The sequence below is a fragment of the Apodemus sylvaticus genome, chromosome 5 (genome assembly GCF_947179515.1).
Source record: "Apodemus sylvaticus chromosome 5, mApoSyl1.1, whole genome shotgun sequence".
Classification (NCBI taxonomy): Eukaryota; Metazoa; Chordata; class Mammalia; order Rodentia; family Muridae; genus Apodemus; species Apodemus sylvaticus.
This window is the reverse complement of record NC_067476.1, coordinates 68,382,070-68,408,492: the sequence shown is the minus strand read 5'-3', so window position 1 is coordinate 68,408,492 and position 26,423 is coordinate 68,382,070. Positions and strand designations below refer to the sequence as shown.

At 35.8% G+C, this 26,423-nt stretch overlaps 3 protein-coding genes and 1 pseudogene across 3 annotated transcripts; 1 reads left to right on the top strand and 3 right to left on the bottom strand.

Annotated features, from left to right (window-relative positions):
* Positions 1-7,431: 7,431 nt before the first annotated feature.
* Positions 7,432-8,391, bottom strand: LOC127685573 (olfactory receptor 10AG1-like; annotated as a pseudogene).
* A 3,456-nt stretch (positions 8,392-11,847) lies between these two features.
* LOC127684820 (olfactory receptor 10AG1-like) lies at positions 11,848-12,819 on the bottom strand. The gene has a single exon (XM_052181644.1). The coding sequence runs from the start codon at positions 12,817-12,819 to the stop codon at positions 11,848-11,850; it is 972 nt and encodes a 323-aa protein (XP_052037604.1).
* Positions 12,820-14,971: 2,152 nt separating this feature from the next.
* Positions 14,972-15,901, bottom strand: LOC127685568 (olfactory receptor 5W2-like). Its single transcript, XM_052182875.1, has one exon. It carries the CDS (start codon positions 15,899-15,901, stop codon positions 14,972-14,974), a length of 930 nt encoding a protein of 309 aa, XP_052038835.1.
* Positions 15,902-24,336: 8,435 nt separating this feature from the next.
* On the top strand, positions 24,337-25,263 carry LOC127685569 (olfactory receptor 5W2-like). The gene has a single exon (XM_052182876.1). The coding sequence runs from the start codon at positions 24,337-24,339 to the stop codon at positions 25,261-25,263; it is 927 nt and encodes a 308-aa protein (XP_052038836.1).
* The last annotated feature ends 1,160 nt before the right edge of the window (positions 25,264-26,423 follow it).

Here is a 26,423-nt window from a genome sequence, read left to right as displayed (position 1 = left end):
CTCCTTTCCCTCAGTCTATTCTCCAGTTTTATTCCTGCAGTTCTTTTAGACAGGAACAATTGTAGGTCAAATTTTTGACTGTGAGATGGCAACCCCATCCCTACACTTGATACCCTGTCCTTCTACTGGAGGTGGATTCTACAAGTTCCCTCTCTCCACTGTTGGGCATTTCATCTAAAGTTCTACCCTTAGAGTCTTTGCTTTTCTTACCTCCCATCCAGGTCTCTGTTATATCTTAGAGAGTCCCCCTACCTCCCACCTCCCGAAGTTGCCTGTTTCCATTCTTTCTGCTGACTTTCATGGCTTCACTCCTGTTTCAACCCCCAATACCTGATCATATTCACTACTTTCCCTCCCCTTCCTCTATCCAACACAGGTTCCTACCTCCCTCTTTCCCCTGTGATTGCTTTCTTTTCCATTCCAAGTGGGAATGAGACATTCTCACTTGGGCCCTTCAGTTGTTAACCTTCATCAGTTCTGTGGATTGTATTCTGGACATTCTGTATGGGTTTTTTTGGCTAATATTCATTTATTAGTGAGGACATACCATGCATGTCCTTTTGGGTCTGAGATACCTCACCCAGGTTGATATTTTCTATTTGCATTCATTTACCTGCAAAACTTATAATGCCCTTGTACTTAATACCTGAAGAGTATTCCATTGTTTAAATGAACCACATTTCTGTATCCATTCTTCTGGTGTGGGACATCAGGGTTCTTTACAGCTTCTGGCTATGACAAATAAGACCCCTGTGAACAAAGTGAGGTGTGTGCCCCTTTGGATTATTGGGTAATCTTTTGGTTATGTGCCTAAGAGGGGTATACCCATATCTTTAGGTAGATCAATTTCTACTATTCTGAGGAACCTCCAGATTGGTTTTCAGAGTGATTGTACCAGTTTGGAATCCCACCAGCAATAGAGAAGTTCTCCTTTCTCTACATATTCTAGACAACATGTTTTGCCATCTGTGCTGGCTGGTTTTGTGTGCCAGCTTGACACAGGCTTGAGTAATCACAGAGAAAGGAGCTTCAGTTGGGGAAGTGCCTCTATGAGATCCAGCTGTGGGCCATTTTCTCAATTAGTGATCAAGGGGGTAGGGCCCCTTGTGGGTGGTGCCATCCCTGGCCTGGTAGTCTTGGGCACTATAAAATAGTAGGCTGAGCAAGCCAGGGGAAGCAAGTCAGTAAGGAACATTCCTTCTGCTTCCTGACCTGCTTCAGTTCCAGTCCTAACTCCCTTTAGTGATGAACAGCAGCATGGAAGTGTAAGCTTTCCTTCCCAACTTATTTCTTGATCATGATGTTTGTGCAGGAATAGAAACCCTGAATAACACTTCATCTAAGATTTTGATTTTAGCCATTTTGAATGGTATAAGGTAGGATTTCAAGGTCATTTTCACTTGCATTTAACTGATCACTAAGGACTTTGAACATTTCTTTAAGTGCTTCTCTGCCATTTGCGATGTCTCTATTAGAACCCTTTTTTTGGGGGGGGGGGTTTATTGTTTAGAATTTTGGAGGTTAGCTTCTTGAGTTCTTCATATATTTTGGATATTAGCCCTCTATCTGATGTGAGGTTAATGAAGATTTTTTTCCCAATGTGTAGGTTGTGGATTTTTCCTATTGACTGTGTCCTTTGCCTTGCAGAAACTTTTCAGTTTTATGAGGTCCCATTTATCAATTCTTGATCTTATAGCCTGAGCCATTGAAGTTCTGTTTAAGATATTTCCCCCAGTGCAAATGACTTATATGCTCTTGCTCACTTCCTCTTCTGTTAGAATTTGTGTATCTGGTTAATGTTGAGGTCCCTGATCCACTTGGACTTGAGCTTTGTGCAAGGTAACAAATATGGATCTATTTTCTTTTTCTACATACTTTCTGCCAGTTATACCAGCACCTTTTATTTGTCCCTCCCCCCACAGCATTGAGCTGGCTGGCAGCCCCCACTCTTCTGCTGGTGTTATCTCTGGTCCTTGTTCCTTGGGAACAATAAGGTGCTTTCACCTTAATGACCAAGACAGGGCAGTCTCACCTGGAGGCCAGCAGAGACCCTCCAGACTGGAAGCAGGCGACCTGCTGAGAATTGGAGCCAAGGAGTTCTCGGCCTGCTCCTTGATGTTGGGGGGCAGGGTTGTTTCCTAAAAACTACATATCTTGGCAAAATAATATTAAAGTCAGTCTTGACTGGTAACTGTCACCTCGACTCAATTTTTCTTTCGCCCCCTTCCAGTTTACCCCCAGAATTCTCTTCCAGGTATTCCGGTTGGCATGTGGCCGTGGGCCGCTACATTTATTGAAGATGCTTTCTTTCCTATTTTTTTAAGATTAATTTATTTTTTATATGTAAGCACACTGTAGCTGTTTTCAGACATACCAGAGGAGGGCATTCAATCTCCTTACACATGGTTGTGAGTCACCATGTGGTTGCTGTTATTTGAACTCAGGATCTCTGTAAGATCACTCAGAGCTAGCCGTGTGGGGGTAATCCCAGCATTCTGGGAGGCAGAGGCGGGTAGATTTCTGAGTTTGAGGCCAGCCTGGTCTACCAAGTGAGTTCTAGGACAGCCAGGGCTATACAGAGAAACGCTGTCTCAAAAAAAAAAAAAAAAAAAAAAAAAAAAGAGCACTGAGTGCTCTTAATCACTGAGCCATCTCTCCAGCCCAAAGATACTTTCTTTTGTTCATTGTATATTTTTGGCTTCTCTGTCAAAGATCAAATGTCTCTAAGTGTATGTGTTTATTTCTAGGACTTCAATTAACCTGTCTGTCTCTGTACCAATAGCATGAAGGTTTTATAGTTTCCCTTCTTACATTGGAGTTTTCTACCGATTATCCTTTGTAGGGCTGGGTTTGTGGAAAGATATTGTGTAAATTTGGTTTTGTCATGGAATGTCTTGGTTTTTCCATCTATGGTGATTGAGAGTTTTTCTGGGTATAGTAGTCTTGGCTGACCTTTGACATGTGATAAGAGACATGCAGATGCTGAGAGTCTTCATGAGATCTGCCCAGGATCTTCTAGCTCTCATGGTCTCTGGTGAGAAGTCTGGTGCAATTCTGATAGGTCTTCCTTTATATATTACTTGGCCTTTTTCTCTTACTGTCTTTAATATACTTTCTTTGTTTAGTACATTTGGGGTTATGATTATTATGTGACTGGAAGTATTTCTGTTCTGGTGCAGTCTGTTTGCAGTTCTGTAGGTTTCTTGTATATTCATGGGCATCTCTCTCTTTAGGTTAGGGAAGTTTTCTTCCATAATTTTTTTAAAGATATTTGATGGCCTTTTAAATTGTAAATCTTCAGTTCATCTATACCTATAATCCTTAGGTTTGGTCTTCTCATTGTCCTGGGTTTCCTGGATATTTTTTTATAAGCTTTTTGCCTTTTGCAATTTCTTTGACTGTTGATTCAATGGTTTCTATGGTATCTTTGTCATCTGAGATTCTTTCTTCTCTCTCGTACTCTGTTGCTGGTATTTGCATCTATGGCACCTGACTTCTTCCCAAGATTTTCTATCTCCAAAGTTGTCTCAATTTGAGATTTATTAGTTGATTCTACTTCTATTTTTAGATCCTGGATGGTTTTACTCAGTTTGGTCACTTGTTTATGTTTTCCGGTAATTCTTTAAGTGATTTTTGTGTTTACTCTTTATTGGCCTCTATCTCTTGACCTATATTCTCCTGATTTTCTTTATGCGATTTTTGTGTTTCCATTGTAAGGGCTTCTAACTTATTCATGTCCCCTGGATTTCTTTAAGAGATTTATTTATGTCCTTTTTGTGTTCCTCTAGCAACATCATGACCAGTGATTTTAAATCCAGATCTTGTTTTTCTGGTGTGTTGGTGTATGCAGGACTTGCTGTTGTTGGAGAATTGGGTTCAGATGCTGCCATATTGCCTTGATTTCTGTTAGTAACTTTCTTATGTTTGCCTTTTGCTATCTGGTTATCTCTGGAATTAGTTGGTCTTGTAGTCACTGGCTGGTGCTTGAACCTCCTGTGAACCTGTAAGGCTATTTCTGCATGGCTAGATGACTGAGTTTCCCCTGGCACAGATTGCTGATGTGCTACCCTCCTCTTAGTTGCCCTTGGAGCCCTGATGTATCTTGACCCAAGCAATGCTATACTCTGGCTGTCTCTGTTGACTTGGAGCTGCCAGTCTGCTCTATCAGAGAGTAAAGATGGCAGATGCTGCTGAGGGGACTTTTTCCAATTGCTGATCAATCTGCAGGTCAAAAGACCCCTGACAGGGTTGGCACACAGATGGCCTGCAAGGCTGGTCAAGCCCTAGATACAGGCAAAAGCCTGACAGGCTGAAACCCAAGGGATGTCAGCCTCTGGCTATGTCTGCTTACCTGGCACTGTCTGCTAGATCTATCTCGTGTCAAGGGAATATTATTCTTTATATGTTTGTGTCATGCATGTGGAAGTCAGATTTTAATTTTTGGAGGTGATTTTCTTTCACATTTATACAGTTTCTAGGAACTCAAGTCATGAAGCTTGCACAGAATGTATTTTTATCTGCTGGGTCATAACCATAGTGGTTATTTTTTAAATTATTGTATTAGGGTTCTCTAGAGTCCCAGAACTTATGGAATATATCTATATATTAAGGGCATTTATTTTAATGATCTATAGTCTGTAGTCCAACTAATGCAGCACTGGGAAACTGTGAATGGGAAGCCAAATAATCTAGTTGCTGCTCAGTTCATGGGCCTAGTTGTTTCATCTGGTCTTCTGTATAAATGGCATCCAGAAAAATTAGGTTCCAACAAATGTGCTGACAAGTAATTGCAAGCAGTCAAAGAACAGTGAGTCTTGCTTTTTCCGATGTCCTTATACAGACCTCCAGCAGAAAGTTTGGCTAAATTAAAGGTGTGTACTACCACACCTGGATCTTGATGTTGCTTTGTCTCAGGCTGACACTGAATTCAGAGATATCCTTGTCTCAGTCTACTGGGATTAAAGGCATGTCTTTTCCTGATGGCTAATCCTCAAGATCTCTGTGTCAACACACAGGTGAGAAACCTGTGTCTTCCAGCCTCAAGATCTGGATCAAAGGTGTGTTCCTCATTTCTGGATTGTAGTTCATTCCAGATATAGTCAAATTGGCAACCAGGCAGAGTCATCTCACTTATTATATGTGTATGCACATATGCTTGTGTGTGGTTATTTAAACATGAGTATCACAACTAACAAAGGCTAGAAGCAACAAGATCTTACTGCATATGTAATTAGAGGCAATTGTCAGCTATAGTACACAGTGGTCTATCTTAATCTCATGTGTCTAGAAGAATAATATATGCTCTTTGTTGTTATACTGTCTCTCCACAACACCAACAGCCACTGCTGGCCTGTCTTATATCTTTTAGATGGTAGTCATTTCAAGTGGCCAAAACCAATAGCACAATGTATTTATAATATATTTTTCTTAAATGACTAAAGTGCTTAACAGTTTTCATGCATTGGTAAGACATCTTAATGTCATAAGCACATCTTCGCATGACCTTCTCACAATTGTATTAGTTATTTGTAGTCTTAGTATTGAATTGTTGACAGTTCTTTATCTTTAAAATGGGCTTTCACAGATGTAGGTTTGAAGTCAAAGCTGTTGGCTAGCATTATACATTGTTTGATCAAATTTCTGTGAGAATCATGTTGAAAGTACATGTCTCCCCAAGCAAGAGTATAGATGTCATCAGAGAAGAACATTTTTCTGGAGGCTATCATGCACAATTATTTTATATCCTCATTATTATTATTACATTTGTTGCTGCTTTCAGAGTAAGGAGTGACTTTACTGTTTTTTCAAAGAATTGTTTTTATTATATGAGATTACTGCTTAATCAGTTTACTCAATGAAAATGAAAACATAAATCCTATGTCTCACTTTCCATTCTCATATCTAATTGTCTCTTAGCAGTCTATACCTCCTTTCTTCCTACTTTAAATATTCTGATAATTACTTAGGATGCTTGAGTTATGTTTTATTCATCAGTACAAGTATCCAATTTCACAAGTAACTATTTTACTCACATATTCTATGAAAAGGACTTGAGTTTTAAGGAACGTGACTTGGTTTATAAAATATTCCTGAGTGGCAGTCTGAATAATTTCAATGTGCTTCACTTTTTCTCAAACTGTCATAAATAGTTTGTTGATGATGTATACAGCACTGTATTTCAGATAAAATGAGTCATTTATTAGTCAAATTATATTTTCCTAATATTAATAAGTAGATTCCAGAAGCTCAAACCTGTCAGGGCCACACATGCCACAGGATAGTTTAAATGTGGTCTAAAAAAAATCATAACATTAACAATATGTGTGTGTGTGTATGTGTGTGTGTTTGAATGTGTTGAATGAGTGTATGTGATGCATGTGTACATGCACATGCATATATCCATACACATGTGTGCTGTACAAATGTGTACCTATATAAGTACATGTCTGTGCTCTCACAGATGCCATAGGAGTACATGAGGTAAACTTCTGTATAGACCTCCACACTAAATTTTTAGGAGAGTAGTCTTTTAATTGAATCTAGTCTAGACACAAACAAGGTTAAGCAACCCTCCTACAGTAATGAGAGTGCAGATCATTCTCATATGCATATTTTAACACAGGCGATGGGTATTAAAACTAAAGTTATATAATTGCAAAGAAAGCTGTCTTACCAATTGAAAAATTTCATTAACTGTCATTTAAACTCTTTTATTTTTATGTACTTAATTATAAGATTCTGTAGCATGAACTTTGTAAAAAAACATGACTGTTCAAATGTCAGAAACTTGGACACAACTGGTAGAAATTATATGTAATAAATACATCATCAAGATTTTTTGCACTGACAAAAATCAGATGGTTGCACAAAAGCAGCTTTTTATCATATTGTTATTGCTACATGATACACAAATTAATAGTAGCTTTACATATTTTTTCATTTTTATTTATACTGTGACATATATACTGTGATATATATCTGATATAGATATCAGGACTCAGAGAAACAGTATATTGATGTTAATTATTTTATCAAATGATATAGCAATTCACTCAAAATACATTGATATTAAAATACATCCTTTATGTATGTATAATGATGAGTGAGAGAACATTGGGATGATTATTTGTTAAGCTTTAGATAAATAATATATCATGTTTCAAAATTTTGAATTCTGTTCAAAGTTTTCCCATAAAAGCTGTTATTTACATCATATATAATTTACATTAAATGGCATTTTCTTTTATTATATTTTATTGAATACAGACAGATTAATATGTGCATTTAAAACAACAAATTTCAGGCTATTATTCAAAATAAAATAGGTCTTGAGAAACATAAAGGGATTATATTTCAAAAACTGAATAAAAGTTGACCTACTTAGGAACTGTATAAGAAGCAATTCCATCATTTGTTGCAGCACTCCAAGCACTATTTCATAAGTAACAATATTCTCGGTGCATCCATTATGTCCTTGTTCCTTAGACTGTATATCAGTGGATTGAACATAGGAGTCACAATGGTGTAGAACAGAGAGAGCAGTTTGTCAGTTCCTGGAAAATGGGTGGACTTTGGCCTCAGGTAGGTAACAGTTACTGATCCAAAAAACAAAAAAACACCACAAGTAAATGGGAAGAACATATTGAGAAGGTTTTGCCCATCCTGTGAAGGTTGGCAACCTCAGAATGATGGCAATGATTTTGGTATAAGAGGCAAGAATCAGTGTGAAAGGGAAAGCGACAAAGAGCATAGCCACTAGGTAGACAGACAGCTCATGCACTGAAGTGTCCCCACAGGCCAGCTTGAGAATGGGCGGTAAGTCACAGAAGAAGTGCTCTATTTGGTTAGAATTGCCGAAATGTAGAGAGAATATTTGACAGGTTTGTCCTATCTGGACTGGGATGCCTCCAAGCCAGGAGCCTGCTGCCAGCTGAGTGCATTTTGTTGGGTTCATGACCAGAGGATAGTGCAGAGGGTTGCAGATGGCCACACAGCGGTCATAGGACATCACCGCCAGCAGGAAACACTCAGTGGCTCAAAGCATAAGAAAGAAGTATGTTTGCATGGCACAGCTGAGGACATAAATGTGTCTGCCTAGAGTAGCAATGTTGAACAGAATCCTAGGAAGGGTGACTGATACATAACAGATTTCCAGAGAATAAAAATTTGCCAGGAAAAATAATAATACATGGGCTTCTGCCGTGCAGGATCAGTTCTAGTTATCACAATTATGAAGCTGTTTCCATTCAAGATAATCAGGTAAATTATGGAGAACATTCCAAACAGAAACCCTTGAAGGTTGGGAAGATCTAAAAATCCCAGGAGGAGAAAGTCCATCATAGTGGAAGTATTTTCCTCATTCCAGAATTTAATAAATTTCATCTCTAGGAATGATTCAAGCAAAAGTGAAAAATATTTGCTTTTACTTGGATTCCTCTTCTCATGTATAAAGTAGTGATAACACTTGTTTAAAATTTCCAGTGCTTAAAAAAATTATGCCTTGTATATGCTCCAAATGTTTAAAACAGAAAGATTTATTTTTGCTAATGCATACAAAACAATCATACATATTTTTGTTTTGTTTTGTTTTATTTTCGGTTTTTGGTTTTTGGTTTTTTCGAGAAAGGGTTTCTATGTGTAGCCCTGGCTGTCCTGGAACTCACTCTGTAGTCCAGACTGGCCTCAAACTCAGAAATCTGCCTGCTTCTGCCTCCTGAGTATTGGGATTAAAGGTGTGCTCCACCACTGCCCGGCTTTTCTTAAAGATTTATGTATTTATGTATTTATGTATTTATGTATTTATGTATTTATGTATTTATGTATTTATGTATTTATGTATTTATGTATTTATGTATTTATGTATTTATGTATTTATGTATTTATGTATTTATTTATGTATTTATTATATGTGAGTGCACTGTAGCTGTTTTCTGACCCACCAGAAGAGGGTGTCAAATCTCATTACAGCTTATTGCTCTGGCCCCTCTTGGAGGTTTTATTTATTTAGTGTAAGTATACTGTAGAAGGACATGGGTAGTGTTCATTCTGTTTCTATTTGGTGGAATAGTTTGAAGAGTATTGGTGTGCTGTCAGAACACACAGTGATGTTTAAGTAGGAAGTGGTTTCTACTCTGGGAATAAGTTCCATCCCCATGCTACATTCTACTGGAAGAAACTTTATGCTTCCTCCCACTTAAGAATTTAAACATGTAAAATAGAAACCAAGGTAAATTCCTTGTGTTTTGCAAAATTTGTTTTATTTTTAATGTTGTGATTATTAAGAAAAGAGTTATTTATTTATTTTATGTATATGAGTACACAGTAGTTGTCTTCAGACATACCAGAAGAGGGCATCAGATCTCATTACTGATGGTTGTAAACCACGATGTGGTTGCTGGGAATTGTACTCAGGACCTCTGGAAGTGCAGCCAGTGCTCTTAACTTCTGAACCATATCTCCAGCCCAATATATTCTTAGCATGTGTTGATCTTTGTAAGTGTTGAGACCTGCTCCTTTAAACATAACTGTAGCCATTTTGTATTCAGCCTCCATTTTTCTCTGAAGTACAATTAAGTTAAGTTTCTCAGACTCAACTTCCCAGAAATAATTATCCATAGCTGACACTAAAAGAAAATTACTAATAAGTGAAATAGCTACAGTTGGATCACCCTGTCATCTCAATTTTCTGAAATTTCCCTGTTTACTACCTGTCCATCACACTTCTTACCTCACTCAGGGTCAATCAGCAAAGGTTATCTATTAATAATACATTATCTAGTTAGCCAAAAAAAAAAAAATTATATGACTTCACAGTGTACCTTTACACTTTTAACCATGGTTTTTCCTATAGAAAGTCTCCTCTGAGGACAGACTGGTGTCACAATTAGGTTTTCTTCTTGTGGTCTTGGCAACCAGTATTACTGTGTGCATATATTAAACCAATTGTGTTTAACTGAGATTGTTGTACTAATGGTGTGTGGCAGCTCCCAGACTCCAACAGTAACATTCTCAACACTACAAATGCAAACAAGAAAACCTTGGGCTATATTTATGAATTGAGTTGTTTGGAGAGACATTTTTAAACAAAACAATGCATATACCTGTATCTTTTTGTTGCTATTTTTCCACTAATATCTATTGCCCACACTTTCCATTTGCTTTCTGTTGATGTCATACTGACTGTGATCCAAAGCAACTTGCAGGAGGAAAAGTTTTAGGATGTTTTGTTTTGTTTTGTTTTGGTTCTGTGTGTGTTTGTGTGTGTGTGTGTGTGTCTGTGTGTTTCTTTATTTCTTTTTTGTTTTCTGGGTAACAGTATTAGTTCACCTAATACTCTGTCAATAAAGAAAGTTAGTATGGAGGTTTAAGCAGGAAGCTAGAGAAAGGAAGTACTGCCCAAGGGTTTACTCCATCTGTCTTGATCAACTACTTATGTAAAGCCCAAGTCTGCCTGTCTAGGGATAACACTACGCATAGGCTGTGGGCCTCCCATAGCAAGCAGAAATTAAGAAAACATCTCATTGACATGCCCAAAGTCCAATCCAAGACTCTGGAAAGAATTCCTTGATGAAAGCTGCAATTTTCCATGTGACTTTTGTTTCTGAGTAGTTTAAAAAAACTAATCAGTTTATCTATATTCTAAAACAGAAACAAAATAAACCAAACAAAATCACTAACTTAAAAGTTCGTAAAAGATAATTACTTTGTGATAGTATATCAGAATATCTGCTCAAATGCTCAGTACATTATTCCCAGTATGCATTATCCCTGCTTCAGGAAGTTTGGAATTAGAACTCTCAGTTCAGGGCTGGAGAGATGGCTCAGCAGTTAAGAGCACTGACTTCTCTTCCAGATGTCCTGAGTTCAAATCTCAGCAACGACAGGTTGGTTCACAACCATCTGGAATGGGATCTGGTACCAACTTCTGGTGTGTGTGAAGACAGATAAAGTGTATTTACATATAATAAATAAATAAATCTTTAAAAAAAAAAAGAAGTCTCAGTTCTTCTGCTAGCCACCCTTTGCTTTGCAGCTACAGACTCTAACCACCTTGGGTAGTAAATCAAATTAAATGTTTTTTTCATTTATGAAATCATGCACTTTGGAAGGTGAACATTACACAAAAATATATGTATTAAAATGGAATACCTGTTTATTTGATAGTGAATACAGAACTTTGCCTTAACCTATACAAATTAATTCTTACTTGGAAATCATTACTGTTATAAAATCAGATATCTTATAATTAAATAGAGTTCTATAATGTTAATACAATGAAATACAAAGTGATATATATCAATACAGCTAAATGTTCATTGTCATATGATATGCTTCTTACTTGGAAATAGCTATGAAAATTACAGAAATATATAAAAACATAAAACATATAACATTACAACTAGAAAACACAATGAGCAGAAAGCTGCTTTAGCCTAATATGACTGATGGAAATTTCAAGATTATGAGACAATTATACACTAGGAAAAGATTATTAGCATAAAAGGAACCAAGGCAAATAAACAGAACCAAAAATATTATCCAAATATTCACAAAAATGTTCACACAACAAAGATTAGCATTAGGTGGGATTTCACAGGAGAAGTGCCTGATTAGATAGGAATCATAAAAAGATAAATGGAAAAAGAAAACATTTTCAATTCCACCCTAGTTAAATGATAAATCTACTGAAGTCAGAGAACACCACTACCTGGAAGCATAGACTAGATGCTAGTTAACAGATATTAGCAAATAGGTCTACAGATGACCACTTACAAGTAGATAAGAAGTAGCATTTCATAACAGGCAAGAGAAGAGTGCCCCTGTGTCACTAGAAGTTTATAGAGAACTTTAGACTTTAGAGCACACATGCTGACATTCTTTTCTACATAACAGTTTTCTCAGGGCACCAATCACATTGTTGTTTCTGAAGCTGTATATCAGGGAGTTGAACATAGGAGTCACAATGGTGTAGAATAGAGAGAAGACTTTGTCAGTTCCTGGAAAATGGGTAGATTTTGGCCTTGAGTAGGTAACAGAAGCTGATCCAAAAAACAGAAACACCACAAGCAAATGGGAAGAACATGTTGAGAATGCTTTCGTCTGTCCTGTAGCTGTTGGCAACCTCAGAATGGTGGCAATAATTTTGCTGTAAGAGGCATTTCTCATTATAAAAGGGACTACAGCAAACAGAATGGCCACTAAATAGACCGCTAGCTCATGCATTGAAGTATCTCCACAGGCCAGCTTGAGAATGGGCAGTAAGTCACAGAAGAAGTGCTCTATTTGGTTAGAATTGCAAAAATGTAGAGAGAATATCTGACAGGTTTGTACTATCTGGACCGGAATGCCTCCAAGCCAGGAGCCTGCTGCCAGCTGAGTCCACTTTGTTGGGTTCATGACCAGAGGATAGTGCAGAGGGTTGCAGATGGCCACATAGCGGTCATAGGACATCACGGCCAGCAGAAAGCACTCAGTGACTCCCAGCATAAGATAGAAGTATGTTGGCATGCCACAGCTGAGGACAGAAATGTGTCTGCCTTGAGTAGCAATGTTGAAAAGAATCCTAGGAAGAGTGACTGATACATAACAGACTTCCAGAGTAGAAAAATTTGCTAGGAAAAAATACATGGGCTTCTGTAGTGCAGGATCAATTCTAGTTATCACAGTAATGAAGCTATTTTCAATTAGGATAATCAAGTAAATTATGAGGAACATTCCAAACAGGAATCCCTGGAGATTGGGAATTTCATAAAATCTCAGAAGGATAAATTGGGTAACTGTGGAGGCATTGAGCTTTGCCCTGATCTGTGTGTGTTCCATGCTTTGAGTTGACTCAGTCAGAATTGCTAGTCATGTTACTGCATTTGGTTTTCTTATCTTACAATGTGCCTGCCTCTGCTTCCCAAGTTCTGGGATTAAAGGCCTGTGCCACGACTGCCTGGTGGGGAAAGTCATTATTAATTTCTTCTATAAGTCTCACATAGTTTGATTTCAAAAGAATCTTTAAGCAGTTCAGGAGTTATGAATGAACAAGCACTTTTAATTTTACTGCTGCAGGTATTATAAGTGTGAATCATTTGTTTGTATATTTAGATAGACATACTCATTACTTTAGCATATAATTGATATTTTCTCTCTTTCCACATTTCAGTTGTTTATAATGTGAACTGCACAATCAGTCCTTAAGCAAAGGACATTTACATAATCACATTGAAAAAATATCTGACACAAATTTGTGTTACAAAGCATTTGCAAGATGATTGTTTATGACTTAACAAGTGGATATTGTAACTCAGACAAAGTAAACAGGGAAGGAAAGAGAAGCTACTGAGAGACTTGACATCCATTACAGTCCATGTCACCATGCCCTTTATGAGGACTCTTTTCTTGGTTCTTAAGCTACATCGAACATCTGCAAATCTAAAAGTGAAATAGGTAAGTAGCCCATAAGACTTTGACAGTTTCCAGATACTCTGCCTAAAATTGTTCATTTCTTCTAATGTTAGTGTCTGCACTAACTTGTCTGGTCTATTTCATTTGATATGAGGGACAGAAATGAAAACAGGACAGTTGGAGGCTTCACAGTAAAATATAAACTGTGGCAATGTTATTGAGAGCAATTAGACATTTTTTATACCTTTATCAGAAATAATATAATGGAAATTTGCAGGATCACTACAGTTATAATTGCCAGGATTCAGTGATATTTGCAAGCTATACATAGTACTCAAGATTAACATCTAAAACTGATTGTCCTGTCCAACTTCTATGCTTCTTTGACTTCCAAGGTAATGTACAGAGAAACATAAAACACCCTGAATGTTCCACTGCCTGAGGAAGTATGTCAATCTCTCAGGAAGTGGAAGGTACATGGTTCCTCAGAAGTCAAGGACTCTAACTTGAAAAGTTGATTCCTTCCAAGGTAGCTAGGCCAAACCAGTTCCATGGTTCTGTACAGGTGAGGATATATTTAGATATGCAACAGGGTATCCTTGTCAACATTGCTGGTTTTTTGAAAGCCAGACTTATATATTAACTCAAGAAACATATTTACATACAGATTTTGTTCTCTGACAGTTTAGAAGCTGATTAAGAGCTATTTGCTTGCTCATATAGTTTTTATCCATGATTTACATTAGATGATTGCCCTTATGACTAAGATGAAAGATGATTCACAGCTGGGACGTGGTGGCACATGCCTGTAATCCCAGCACTTGGGAGGCAGAGGCAGGCAGATTTCTGAGTTCAAGGCCAGCATGGTCTACAGAATGAGTTCCAGGACTGCCAGGACTACACAGAGAAACCTTGTCTTGAAAAAAATAAAACAGCCGGTGTCATACACCTTTAATCTCAGCACTTGGGAGGCAGAGGCATGTAGATTTCTGAGTTTGAGGCTAGCCTGATTTACAGAGTGAGCTCCAGGACAGCCAGGGCTACACAGAGAAACCCTGTCTCAAAAACAACAAAAGAACCAAACAAAACAAAAAACAAGAAAGAAAGAAAGAAAGAAAGAAAGAAAGAAAGAAAGAAAGAAAGAAAGAAAGAAAGAAAGAAAGAAAGAAAGAAAGAAAGAAAGAAAAGAAAGATGGTTCACTATGAAAGAAAAATACAAAATACAGTAAGGTACCTATAAAATATTCATAATTTTAATCCAGAACATAATTTTGTAGCCTACCTTCACTTTGCTAAACTCCAATTTGCTCTATTATGCTATGCTTACTGATATGGGTTCATTAGTTTGGATGATGAAAATAATGTCTTACTGAGACATTTGAAAAAACTGATGAAATGAGAAGAGAAAACAAATCAGTAATTGTATAAATCTATTATATTTAATTTATTCAATTAAAGATAAATAAGTACAGAAGACTGAGGCAAGACATCACCATTTGAAATCCAGCCTGGAAAACATAGTGAACAGTTAAAACTTTTATGTGAATAAAGAAATGTGGTATGCATTCTGAATGAATACTTAAAACCATCTTTTTCTTCTAATTTTCTCCAAGGCCTCTTTCACATCCTTGTTCCTTAAGCTGTAAATCAGAGGGTTCAGCATAGGGATCACAAGGGTATAAAATAGAGATGTCATTTTGTCTTGGTCAAGGGAATAAGAAGAACTTGGTCGAAAATATGTGAAGAGAAGAGTTCCTTGAAAAATAGCCACCGCGGTCAAGTGAGAGGTGCAGGTAGAGAAAGCTTTGAACCTCCCTTCAGTTGAACGGATTTTTAAGACTGATGAGATGATGTAACAGTAAGAAACAAGGACTCCTGAGATGGTGCTCAGTTCAAGGAAACCATAAATAGTAAATAATGCTAACTCATTTACTTGAGTATCTGAGCAGGAGAGAAGGTAAAGTGGAGGTAGATCACAGAAGAAGTGGTTGATCTCATTAGACCCACAGAAACACAAGCGGAATGCCAAAGTTGTATGTATCAAAGCATCTGATGTTCCCACCAGGTAAACTCCAGCCATGAGCATAGAACATTTCCTGCTCGACATGTTTGCTGTGTAGAGCAAGGGGTTGCTAATGGCCTGGTATCTATCAAAGGCCATGACTGCCAGCAGCACACACTCAGAATCTGCAAAAGTACAGGAAATGAAGAACTGCAGAGCACAGCCCCAGAAGGGAATTGACTTGTTCTTGCCAAACATATCTACCAGCATCTTGGGACCAATTGCTGTGGAATAGCAGAGATCACAGAAAGATAGGTGGCTCAGGAAAAAGTACATGGGTGTGTGCAGCTGGGGATCCACTATGATCAAAATGATCATACCAAGATTCCCCAGAAAATTGATGACATAGATGAGGAGAAAGACGGTAAACAGTGTCCTTTTCATCTCTGGGTTATTGGTAACTCCCACAAAAATGAATTCATTCAAGGAACAGTTTCCTATATCCATGCTTTCTTCCACTCTATACATAAAAATATTAATAAAAATTATTAGTAAAAAATTCATTTTAATGCTAGATATCAACAGTGTAGTTATGAGGAAGAATTTAATTAATTCATTTCTCATCTAATGTATACTATAAAAATTTCTGAGTCCTGTTTCTTTCCTGCAAGATTTTCTTAACCTATTTTTCAATATCAAACTGACCAATATCTGGGATAGACAGTCAAGAAACTGAAACTATCCACCATTAGGTCTAGGACTTTATACATAGTCTCTAATGTACATACGGTTTAAGTTAGTTACTGCATTTAGATAGATTTAGATATACTCATTCTCACTTGACCTTTGCACAATATGAAATAAATAGAAATAAATAGACTCAGGTTGTTCTTTTAGAGAGTATTATTTTTATTCTTTAAGATATTAATTATTCAAATCAGTTTACTTATTTCATTCTTGAAAGACCACATGATCTTAAAATAATTTTATTAGTTTATAAATAGTGAGTGATAACTATATTAACTAAATTTGCCAGGTGGTGTTGGCACATGCCTTTAATCCTAGCACTTGAGAGGCAGAGGCAGGTGGATTTCTGACTTTGAGACCAGCCTTGTCTACAGAGTGTGTTCCAGGACAGCCAGGGCTACACAGAGAAATCCTGTCTTGAAAAAAACCAAAAAAAAAATTAATTTGATTATAAAAATGTAGAACACAAGCATTTATTGCTAGCAAATAAGGTGGTTAATCATTTTCATTTTGTCTTATTATATTTTAAAATATCTTTAATTGAAATAAACTTATACCACTTCTCTCCCTCTCTTTTCTTACTCTAGCTAGACCTGTTACCTTACATCAACCTACTTTTACACCCTTACTAAGAAATTGAGAGCAAAATTTCATTATATAGCATGTATATATTATGCATCAGTATATGCACAAATAAATATAGAATCGTTTGACTGTTTTTGTTGTATGTATCTATCTAGTTTCAAAAGTAGCCAATTTTCTTAGTACATTTCTTGGCTCTACCATTAGCTGAGACATAAAATAAAACTTATTTGATCTTTGATTCTAGAATCTATTATATTTTACAGTAGGACTCCTTACCCAACAGTAGCAGTGGTTTGGTACCAATGGATAATGTGATTGATGAGTTAGATGTCTAAAAACAAGCAGTATCTAAAGAATTTATCACATACAGTTTGATTTCAGTAGTCAAGTTTTCATCACAATGAAAACCAGCAATTTCAAGGAAGTATAATAAATGTTTGAAAATGCATCTGCTTTGACCTTGCAAGTATGTTTATTTTATACATATGTGAAACATATCCATATACTTATTTATACATGTGTTTAGATGGACAGTAGAAAGGAAATGTTAGATCTTTTGCCTTTTTAGACTATGTAAATACTATGGAATGTATTTCATAATTCACTGACATGGCATGCATTATCTGTGACGCTTTAATCCAACCATTTATGTTTCATATTTAATTCTCTTAAATATATATGTATGTGTATAAAATAAGAAGAAGTAGGGATTTCCTATCTAAGAAGACTAAATCAAAATAGTTCAAATGTTGTTTCTGTTACTCTAAAGATATTTGAGACTCATGAATCTGCTTAAAAATTATTTTCATTCATTACTCCTAATAATTTTTATGCCTAGTAATATTTTAAGTTGAGCAGGCAGAACATCATCATGAAAACACCTGTTTATAAAAAGATAAATTGAAATTGTTTTGCTTTACTCTGTTTCTAAAGATACAGAAATATAGGAACTCACCTTATGAGAGTAGTTCTTAGCTGCCTGAACACCGTGAAGGTGATGTTTTATTGTTCCAATTGTCATTTGGGACTAAAGGTTTTGAAACCATTTCCCCCAGGATTTGTCATGAGTGGTTACTTTCTTCTTTATTGGTCTCTGTAAATCCACCATTATCTTTAGCAAAGATGTAGTATGAAGTGTTTATTATTTTCGTTAATTATTCAATTTTAATATGTGTATGACAACATACACACAGATACTTACACTCACATTATGATATATTAGATGACTAAACTTTGCTCTCCAAAGTCAAAATCTAGAAACTCAAGCTTTAAACAGCCATACTTAATCATTCCCAACTCTCTTTTCTTGTACATTTCTTCATTAGCATTGAATTATTTGCTTTATTATCTGACTTTGAAGAAACACTTTACTTAAAAAAAAAAAAAGATTTCTTCATTTTCATTTCTTGCATGTGAGTGTTTTTTTCACCCTGAATAAGTTTACATATCCTACAGAAGTGTTTAATGCCAACAGAGGGCAGAAGAGAGCATTGAATCTCTAACATTCAAAGTTACAAGCAGTTGTCTACTGTCCTGTGAGCCGCAGGACCCATAGCCAGTCAGTTACCTTTGGCAAGATATACAAACAATATCTACCCAGCCCTATAGTATCTATCCTTTAAAAATGACACTTCAAAATTTATGTGTTTTTCAGAATGTCCATAAGCTCATCTATATCTCCTCCCACTATCTAATTGCAGAACATTTTTCATCACACTTTTTAATAATCAGACATACTTTTACTTCATCATTTATAATTAATACAGTAACTAAAATTTTAGGAGTTTGTTTTTAAATAGTGTCAAGGGGAGAGAACATTGTTGTGCTGACCCTGAACTGTCATGGAAACCACACAGCTTTTTGCTGGGTTCTGATTATAGCCAGTGTTCCCATTGAAAGTATGATCTTTGCTGTGCTGATGATCATTCCTTCAATAATTAATGTTTCAAAAATATTTATCTAAATGACCATCAAATTTTATTAGTTTTATTTTCATCTATTAAGATGATATTAATTTAACCCTATATGCTGATAATGGGTCTTTAAAGGGTGACTTTGGAGATATAGAAAAATGGCAATTGAGATTCAGAAGCAGCAGGGTGGTGATAGGACACGCCTTTAATCACCTCACTTGGGAGGCAGAGGCAGGCAGATTTCTGAGTTCGAGGCCAGCCTGTTCTACAGAATGAGTTCCAGGATAGCCAGGGATACACAGAGAAACCCTGTCTCGAAAAACCAAAAAAAGAAAAAAACAAACAAACAAACAAAAATCAAAAAACAAAAAAAGGAAGAAATTCAGAAGAAAAAAAAAGCTGGTGTGATGGCTCAGTGTTTAAGAGCACTGACTGTTCTTCCAAAGGTTCTGAGTTCAAATCCTAGCAACCACAGGGTAGCTCACAACCATCTGTAAGGAGATCTGATGCCATCTTCTGGAGTGTCTGAAGACAGCTACAGTGTACTTATATATAATAAATAAATAGATAGATAGATAGATAGATAGATAGATAGATAGATAGATAGATAGATAGAGGTCCTATATATTTAAAAGAATAAAAAAGAAAAGAAAAGAAATGCAGAAGCAGATAGAAGTTTAAGACTACTTGGTAGAATGTTTTGTGTTATGTTTTAGGGAAAAGGATGAAGGTCAGTATGTGGCACAAGTTGAATTCTAGAAAATATACACTTTTCTTTCACAGTAAACTAAAACTCATTTTGAAGTAACAAAATGGCTTCTGATCTTAAGATGGAATCAGTCTGGTTCATCGGTAGATTTACTTCTTTGTATTTATTGAGATGATCTTTATGTTGAAGACTGCTTCTATGACCTGCTTCCCTGGCATTACTTACGTGGCATAAAATTATACATTCTGCTTGAGGCCTGACAATCATCCCATATTGCCAACATAAAAGGCAGCTTGACTCTAGAATCAGAAAAATAGTTTGACTCAGAGCGAGGTGAGTCTGCTTATATATCCTGTTATGTTCTGAGACTCATTATTATTATTGTTATTATTATTATTGGTGGTGGTGTTGTAATTCATCCAACTGTGGTCTTTACTCAGCCAGGGTAAATAGAGGTTAATTTAAACTATTAAGTCTAAAGTACTAAAACCAAACTTGGTGAAAGGCCGACCACATTCTCAGCCCAAGCTGTATCTGCTTAGGCAGTCCACTCTGTATCTGTTTATGACATCATTATCTTATTTTCCCTATATAAACTGGCCCTGAACACTGTTCAGGGTCATAGTTTTCAACTCCACAATCTGTGAGCTCTGACTGATCAGTCTTGAGGTGTTTCTTGAATAAACTATCACAGTCTGACTGAGGTCAGTGTTGGTATGGAATTTGGAGTTACTCCTAGACACAAACACTTTATTTCTAACTTCTGTAATTGGTTTTTGTTGTTATAGTTTCGTTTGGTTGTTTGGTTTTGGTTTTTTGAGTCAGGGTTTCTCTGTGTGGCTGCCCTGGAACTCACTCTGTAGACCAGGCTGGCTTCGAAACTCAGAAGTCCACCTGTCTCTACCTCCAAAATGCTGGGATAAAAGGCCTGTGCCACCTCTTCCCGGCACTTTTGTAATTGTTAATGTAACTCATTTTTGGCATCCATTTGTTTAACTACTTTTGTCTTACATAAATAAGTTCACCTAGATCAAGATGAAAATAGCTTTAATGAACAATTTACTAAAATTTCCTAATATTTAATTAAAAATTGTTAGAACCTATGTTAATGGGAGACAGTAATCTATAATTCTGTTGCCAGGCAGAGAAACTCTGTCTTGAAAAAACAAAAAAAAAAAAAATCTATAATTTTATTTTTGTTTCACTGTTTCCCATGGTATATTATGTCCAAGAGGTTATATCCTATATGGTTGTTATCCGATTCAAGTTGTGAACAATAACCCTAAACCCTTGCCAACCTATCAATATTAAGATAGCTTTACGTCATTTGTTTCTATAGTCTTGTAACAATCTCACAATATAAAATTCATTCATGCAAACATCAAAAAGCTCAATATTTACTAATTGTTCAGCACTTTATGGGATTTCTTTAAATATTTATTTATTTATTGTATGCATATGAGTACACTGTAGATTGCACACATGGTTGTGAGCCATCATGTGGTTGTTGGGGAATTAACTCAGGACATCTGCTCACTCTATCGGTAAGTACACTGTAACTGTCTTCAGACAGACCAGAAGAAGATGTCAGATCTCATTATGGATGTTTGTGAGCCACCATGTAGTTGCTGGAATTTGAATTCAGGACCTTCAGAAACAGAGTCAGTGCTTTTGACCACTAAGCCATCTCTCCAGCCCTCTTTATGAGTTTAAAATTCTTAACTGTGAATTCTTATGTAGAAAATAATCATCCATAGCAAAATCAAGTTGCATATTTTCAACACATTGCCAAAGATGAAATATTTCTAGCCCAAAATAGAACAATTGGAGCTATATCAAAGAATGATTCAAAAAAGGAAGAAAGGAAGAAAGGAAGGAAGAAAGAAAGAAAGGAAGGAAGAAAGAAAGAAAGAAAGAAAGAAAGAAAGAAAGAAAGAAAGAAAGAAAGAAAGAAAGAAAGAAAGAAAGAAAGAAAGAAAGAAAGAAAGAGGTAGGGAGAGAGGGAAGGAAGAAAGGAAGGAGAGGATGAAAGAAAGAAGGAAAGAAAGAAGACTAGAAGGAAGGAAGGATAAGAAGAAAAAAGAAAAGAGAAGAGAAGAGAAGAAGAGAAGAGAAGAGAAGGGAAAAGAAAAGAGGAAAGAAAACAAAGAAAATGGCTGGAGAAATGGCTCAGCTGTTACGAGCACTGACTGCTCTTCAGAAGGTCCAGAGTTCAAATCTCAGCAACCACATGGTGGCTCACAACCATCTCTAATGAGACCTGACTCCCTCTTCTGGAGTGTCTGAAGACAGCTACAGTGTACTTACTTATAATAAAAAATTAAATTTAAAAAACAAAAGAAAGAAAAAATGAACAAACATAGCAAGGCCAAAATCCAATAGGCCAAACACCAATGCTTGCAGCTACATGTCGAGTGTATGGGATTTATCACACATTTCTCTTGATGACAAAAGACTTAAGTAGCTCTTTCAACTTCCTACTGAATCCTTAACATATCTTTTTAGAGCTACTTCTTTTGAGTTAAGTATAAGGAAGTTCCCAACTTATGTCTGAGTTTTTTCTATGTTGTTGTATTTAAGCACTCTATCTGAAGGAAGCAATGGATAGGAGTGAAGGGATTTTGTCACCTTGTACTTCAAGGTCATAGTCCATAATCAATGGAATTCAGAACTGGAACCCAAATAAAAAGTGTAGCAGCAACCACAGAAGCATGCTACTTACTGACTCACTCAGTCTCATGATCAGCTAGCTTATCAATCCATCCCAGACCCATTCCAGGGATGGTACCTATCAATCTCATATTACTCAGTTCAGTTTCTCATAGACATGGACATTGAAGATAGCAGTCTCAACTGGAAAATTTCTTAGTTAATGAACTGTCTGCTACAATGATTTGATTTATGTTGTGGCATATTCATTACACACACACACACACACACACATACACACACACAAACACACACACACACACACACACAAACACAAACCAGGTTTATGTTTTGTATTCTCACAAAGCCAAAGTCTTCCTAGCCTTACAAACACTACATGAATGGCTAAAGGGATGGCTCAGAGGTTAAGAACACTGACTGACACTCCAGAGGTCTTGAGTTCAATTCCCAGGAATCACATGGTGGGTCACAATCATCTGTAATAGGATTTATCTGATGCCCTCTTCTGGTGTGTCTAATGTCAGCTACAGGGTATTGATATACATAAAAATAAAATAAATAAATAAACCTTAAAAAATAAACACTACAGGACTACCTCAGTGTGTTTCAGGCTAGCGCTTGCCTTTCAACAACATGTTTTACATATTTTCCAAAATAAATTTAATTTCAAATTTTTATTTTGACATACCAAGTTAATGATAATAGTAAGAAAGTATAGTTCCATCTTTAAGGAGGAATGTCATGTAGTCACAGGAGAGCAAAAAGCCATGAAAAAAAAGTAATAAAGTAATAACATGTTTTTATAACAACAAATCCTAAGGGGAAGGGCTGCAGGGATATAAATCCCAAGTGGGACATGATGTAGTAAAATGCTGCCTTCCCCTTTCTGCTAAGGAAAATCAATCTTCTCAGGTAAACTCCTAAGATTCCTAATCCAAAATATAAGATTAAAACTTACGTTTTCTGAAAAGATTTATATAGTTTTAAGATTAAAGAACGTTTGTATCCTACTTGGATCAGTATGTCTAAAATCTAATTAAAATACTATTTTATCTTCAATAATGAAGATTGACTATCTTATTAGTATCTATTATTAGTATCTATTAAACCATATTTTAATAATTTTAATGGATTATTAAAAGATATTTCTTTTTTTTTTTTTTTTTTTTTTTTTGGTTTATTTCAAGGCAGGGTTTCTGTATGTAGCCCTGGTTGTCCTGGAACTCATTCTGTAGACCAGGCTGGCCTTGAACTCAGAAATCTGCCTGCCTCTGCCTCCCAAGTGCTGAGATCATTTCAATTTGTATGTACATATATGTGTGATTTCAAGGACTTTGTATTCTATATCAGCATTTTTTGATTATCTTTTTCTAAAACTTTCTTAAGATAAAGATTATGGAAATATTCTATTAAAATAATAAATTTTAAATTTCAACTCTTTCTATATAGGCAAATTCTCCCATAAAGACACATGCCTATGTTCTAATTTTCATGTTTTCTAAATTGCCAACACTTGGAAAATCATAAAACTTCACATAATTGCACATAACCATAAGGACATTTATCTCATTACACTTCATTTAGCCTCATATTTTTTCAGTGTTTCTAATATGAAATACACAATATATTCAGCTATGTATATATGTGTGTGACTTCATATTAATTACATAATTTTTTAGCCTTTTCCATTGAATGACTATAAGATTTTTCTTTTGGTTTCAAATGACCCCCTCCAAATATTATACAAGTATTATGGCCAACAAACATATCTTGAAACAAAAGTATTTAGGAATTATTTGCCGCTTATCATAAACTAATTAACAGAAATTTTTTTGAGAAACAGTGGAAAAATATTAGCTTTTCTTTTGGTTAGGAATAGAGGTCTCACTTTTAAACTCTGAGTTTTCATAGAATCTTGATGCTTGGGGAATAATTTTACATATATCTGAATATTAATTATAGTGTATTTGAAACTTAAATATGTTGTCATTTATTCTCACTAACTTAGGATGTAAATATGTATTATTTTTAAGATTATAAGATGATATAATGGTGAATATATTATTCCTGTTAAGGAAAGGAAATTCAGGAAGACTAATGAATGGATGATATTTGGAAAAAATGTTTTTAGATACCAGAGTTTATTAATTGTTATGTGAGAGAGATTATTAAAATTAAATGATTCAATCTTATTTGAAGATTGAAATATAATTATATAAGTATTTGAGGATAAAATAAATTAAAACTAAAATAATTTTCCATACAATAAAGGTATTTTGAATATATGACTGTTAATTTTTAAAGTTTATCTAAGAAACATGTACAGGGGAAATTGCTCCTCTCTGGATGAATTCATTTTGTTAGGAATTACTGATAACCCTGAAATGAAAGTGGCCCTCTTTACCACATTCCTACTTGTTTATCTCATTATTCTTCTTGCCAATCTTGGGATGATCATCTTAATCGGAGTGGACACTCAGCTGCACACACCCATGTACTTCTTCCTCAGCCACCTCTCTTTCTGTGACCTCTGCTATTCCACAGCAATTGGACCCAAGATGCTGGTGGATCTTTTAGCTGAGGATAAATCAATTTCCACAGTTGGATGTGCACTGCAGTTCTTTACCCTCTGTGCCTTTGTAGATTCCGAGTGTCTACTGCTGGCAGTGATGGCCTATGATATATACCAGGCCATCAGTAACCCATTGCTCTACACAGTGAACATGTCCAGCCAGCTGTGCTTCCTCCTGATGGCTGGGGTTTACCTGGTGGGAACAGCAGATGCTTTGATACATACCACCTTGGCCTTCAGTTTGTGTTTCTGTGGGTCCAATGAGATCAACCACTTTTTTTGTGATGTTCCTCCTCTTCTATTAATATCTTGCTCAGATACGGAGGCAAATGAGTTAGTTACATTCACAATTGTTGGGTTTATTGAACTAAGCACAATTTCTGGACTTCTTGTCTCTTACTGTTATATCATCTCATCAGTCTTGAAGATCCGCTCTGCTGATGGAAGGTCCAAAGCTTTCTCCACATGTGCCTTCCACCTGACTGCAGTTGCAATTTTTCAGGGAACTCAGCTCTTTTTGTATTTCCGTCCAAGTTCTTCCTACTCTCTGGATCAAGATAAAATGACATCCTTATTCTACACCCTGGTGAATCCAAGGTTGAATCCTCGGATTTACAGCATGAAGAACAAGGGTGTGAATGAGGCTCTTGAAAAGTTGAAGAAGAAAAGGTGACTTTATATCAATTTCAGATATAACTGTACATGTTTTCTTTTAATTCATTCTCCATCACAAAACATTGTATAATGTACTAATTAATAACTATATATCAAAAAGCCTATCATCTAATATTAGTAACATATTGCTTCTATCTATGTCTAGCTTTTAACAAATGTCATATTATATTCTCTCTTTATAGAAATTTAACTAACAATTTCCATTGTGGCCAGATTGTGTGTATTGACATTCATTCAATGTCAAATTTAATATGATGTAGTGTATTATTCATTGATTTTGGGAGATTTGGATTTTTCAAAGAAACCTATGTAGTTAACTGACATTGATACATACATGTGTGTGTGTTTTTATGTATGTGTATATACATACTTGTATAATAATTAATGAATATTCTCATAATTAATAGATTTTAGAGACTATGTGCATAAATCTATTGACTCAGCACCAGAGCCAACTCACTAATCCAGTTTTAAGATACCACTTTTTAAGAGGTAGATACTCTGTCTCTACAGAAGGAAAAAAAGATGCTTTCAGAGAAGAGGAAATAGTCTGTGTCATGACTCTGATAGTAGTTTTCTTCTGTGGGTACACATGTTTGTAAAATCCATTATGCTTGATTAACACAAGTACCTGTCTTGGCAATGACTAAATGGAAAAAGCATGGAATATTTTATGTTCATGAATATATACTTTAGGGCTTGAAGAAAGTACAAAAAATGTTGTGGAAACAAATCTAACATAATTGTTAATAATTATGTTACTAAGTGATGAGTATCTTGACTTTGAATATGTCTTTGGTATAACTTTTACACAAATTGTTGGATAAGACTTCTTGTTGCTAAAGCTCTAAAGATTCTTTCTGCAAAACTCTGGTTATAGACATAAGGTTATAGTATATTGAAGATTTTCTCATTTTTTTTTTCAGTAACAGTTTCAGTTCTAAACTTTCCTAAGCTCATTCAGTTTTACTGGTTCTAGTAGCAAATGATTTTTCATGAAAATATATCAGAATTGAAGATTTAGTGCTGCTCTCTTTCATATGTGTTTCATATGACTTATCAGCAGATGCAAGTCAGATGATGCTATTCAGTTCCAGGTGTTTGACCTGATGGACATTTCGATGCTGAGACAGATAACTCATGTCTGACTCTGACAGT

What these genes read in the sequence shown, in the direction of transcription:
- LOC127685568 (XM_052182875.1), bottom strand. Translation starts at nt 15,901, where the DNA reads ATGGATATAGGAAACTGTTCCTTGAATGAATTCATTTTTGTGGGAGTT.
- LOC127684820 (XM_052181644.1), bottom strand. Translation starts at nt 12,819, where the DNA reads ATGGAACACACACAGATCAGGGCAAAGCTCAATGCCTCCACAGTTACC.
- LOC127685569 (XM_052182876.1), top strand. Translation starts at nt 24,337, where the DNA reads ATGTACAGGGGAAATTGCTCCTCTCTGGATGAATTCATTTTGTTAGGA.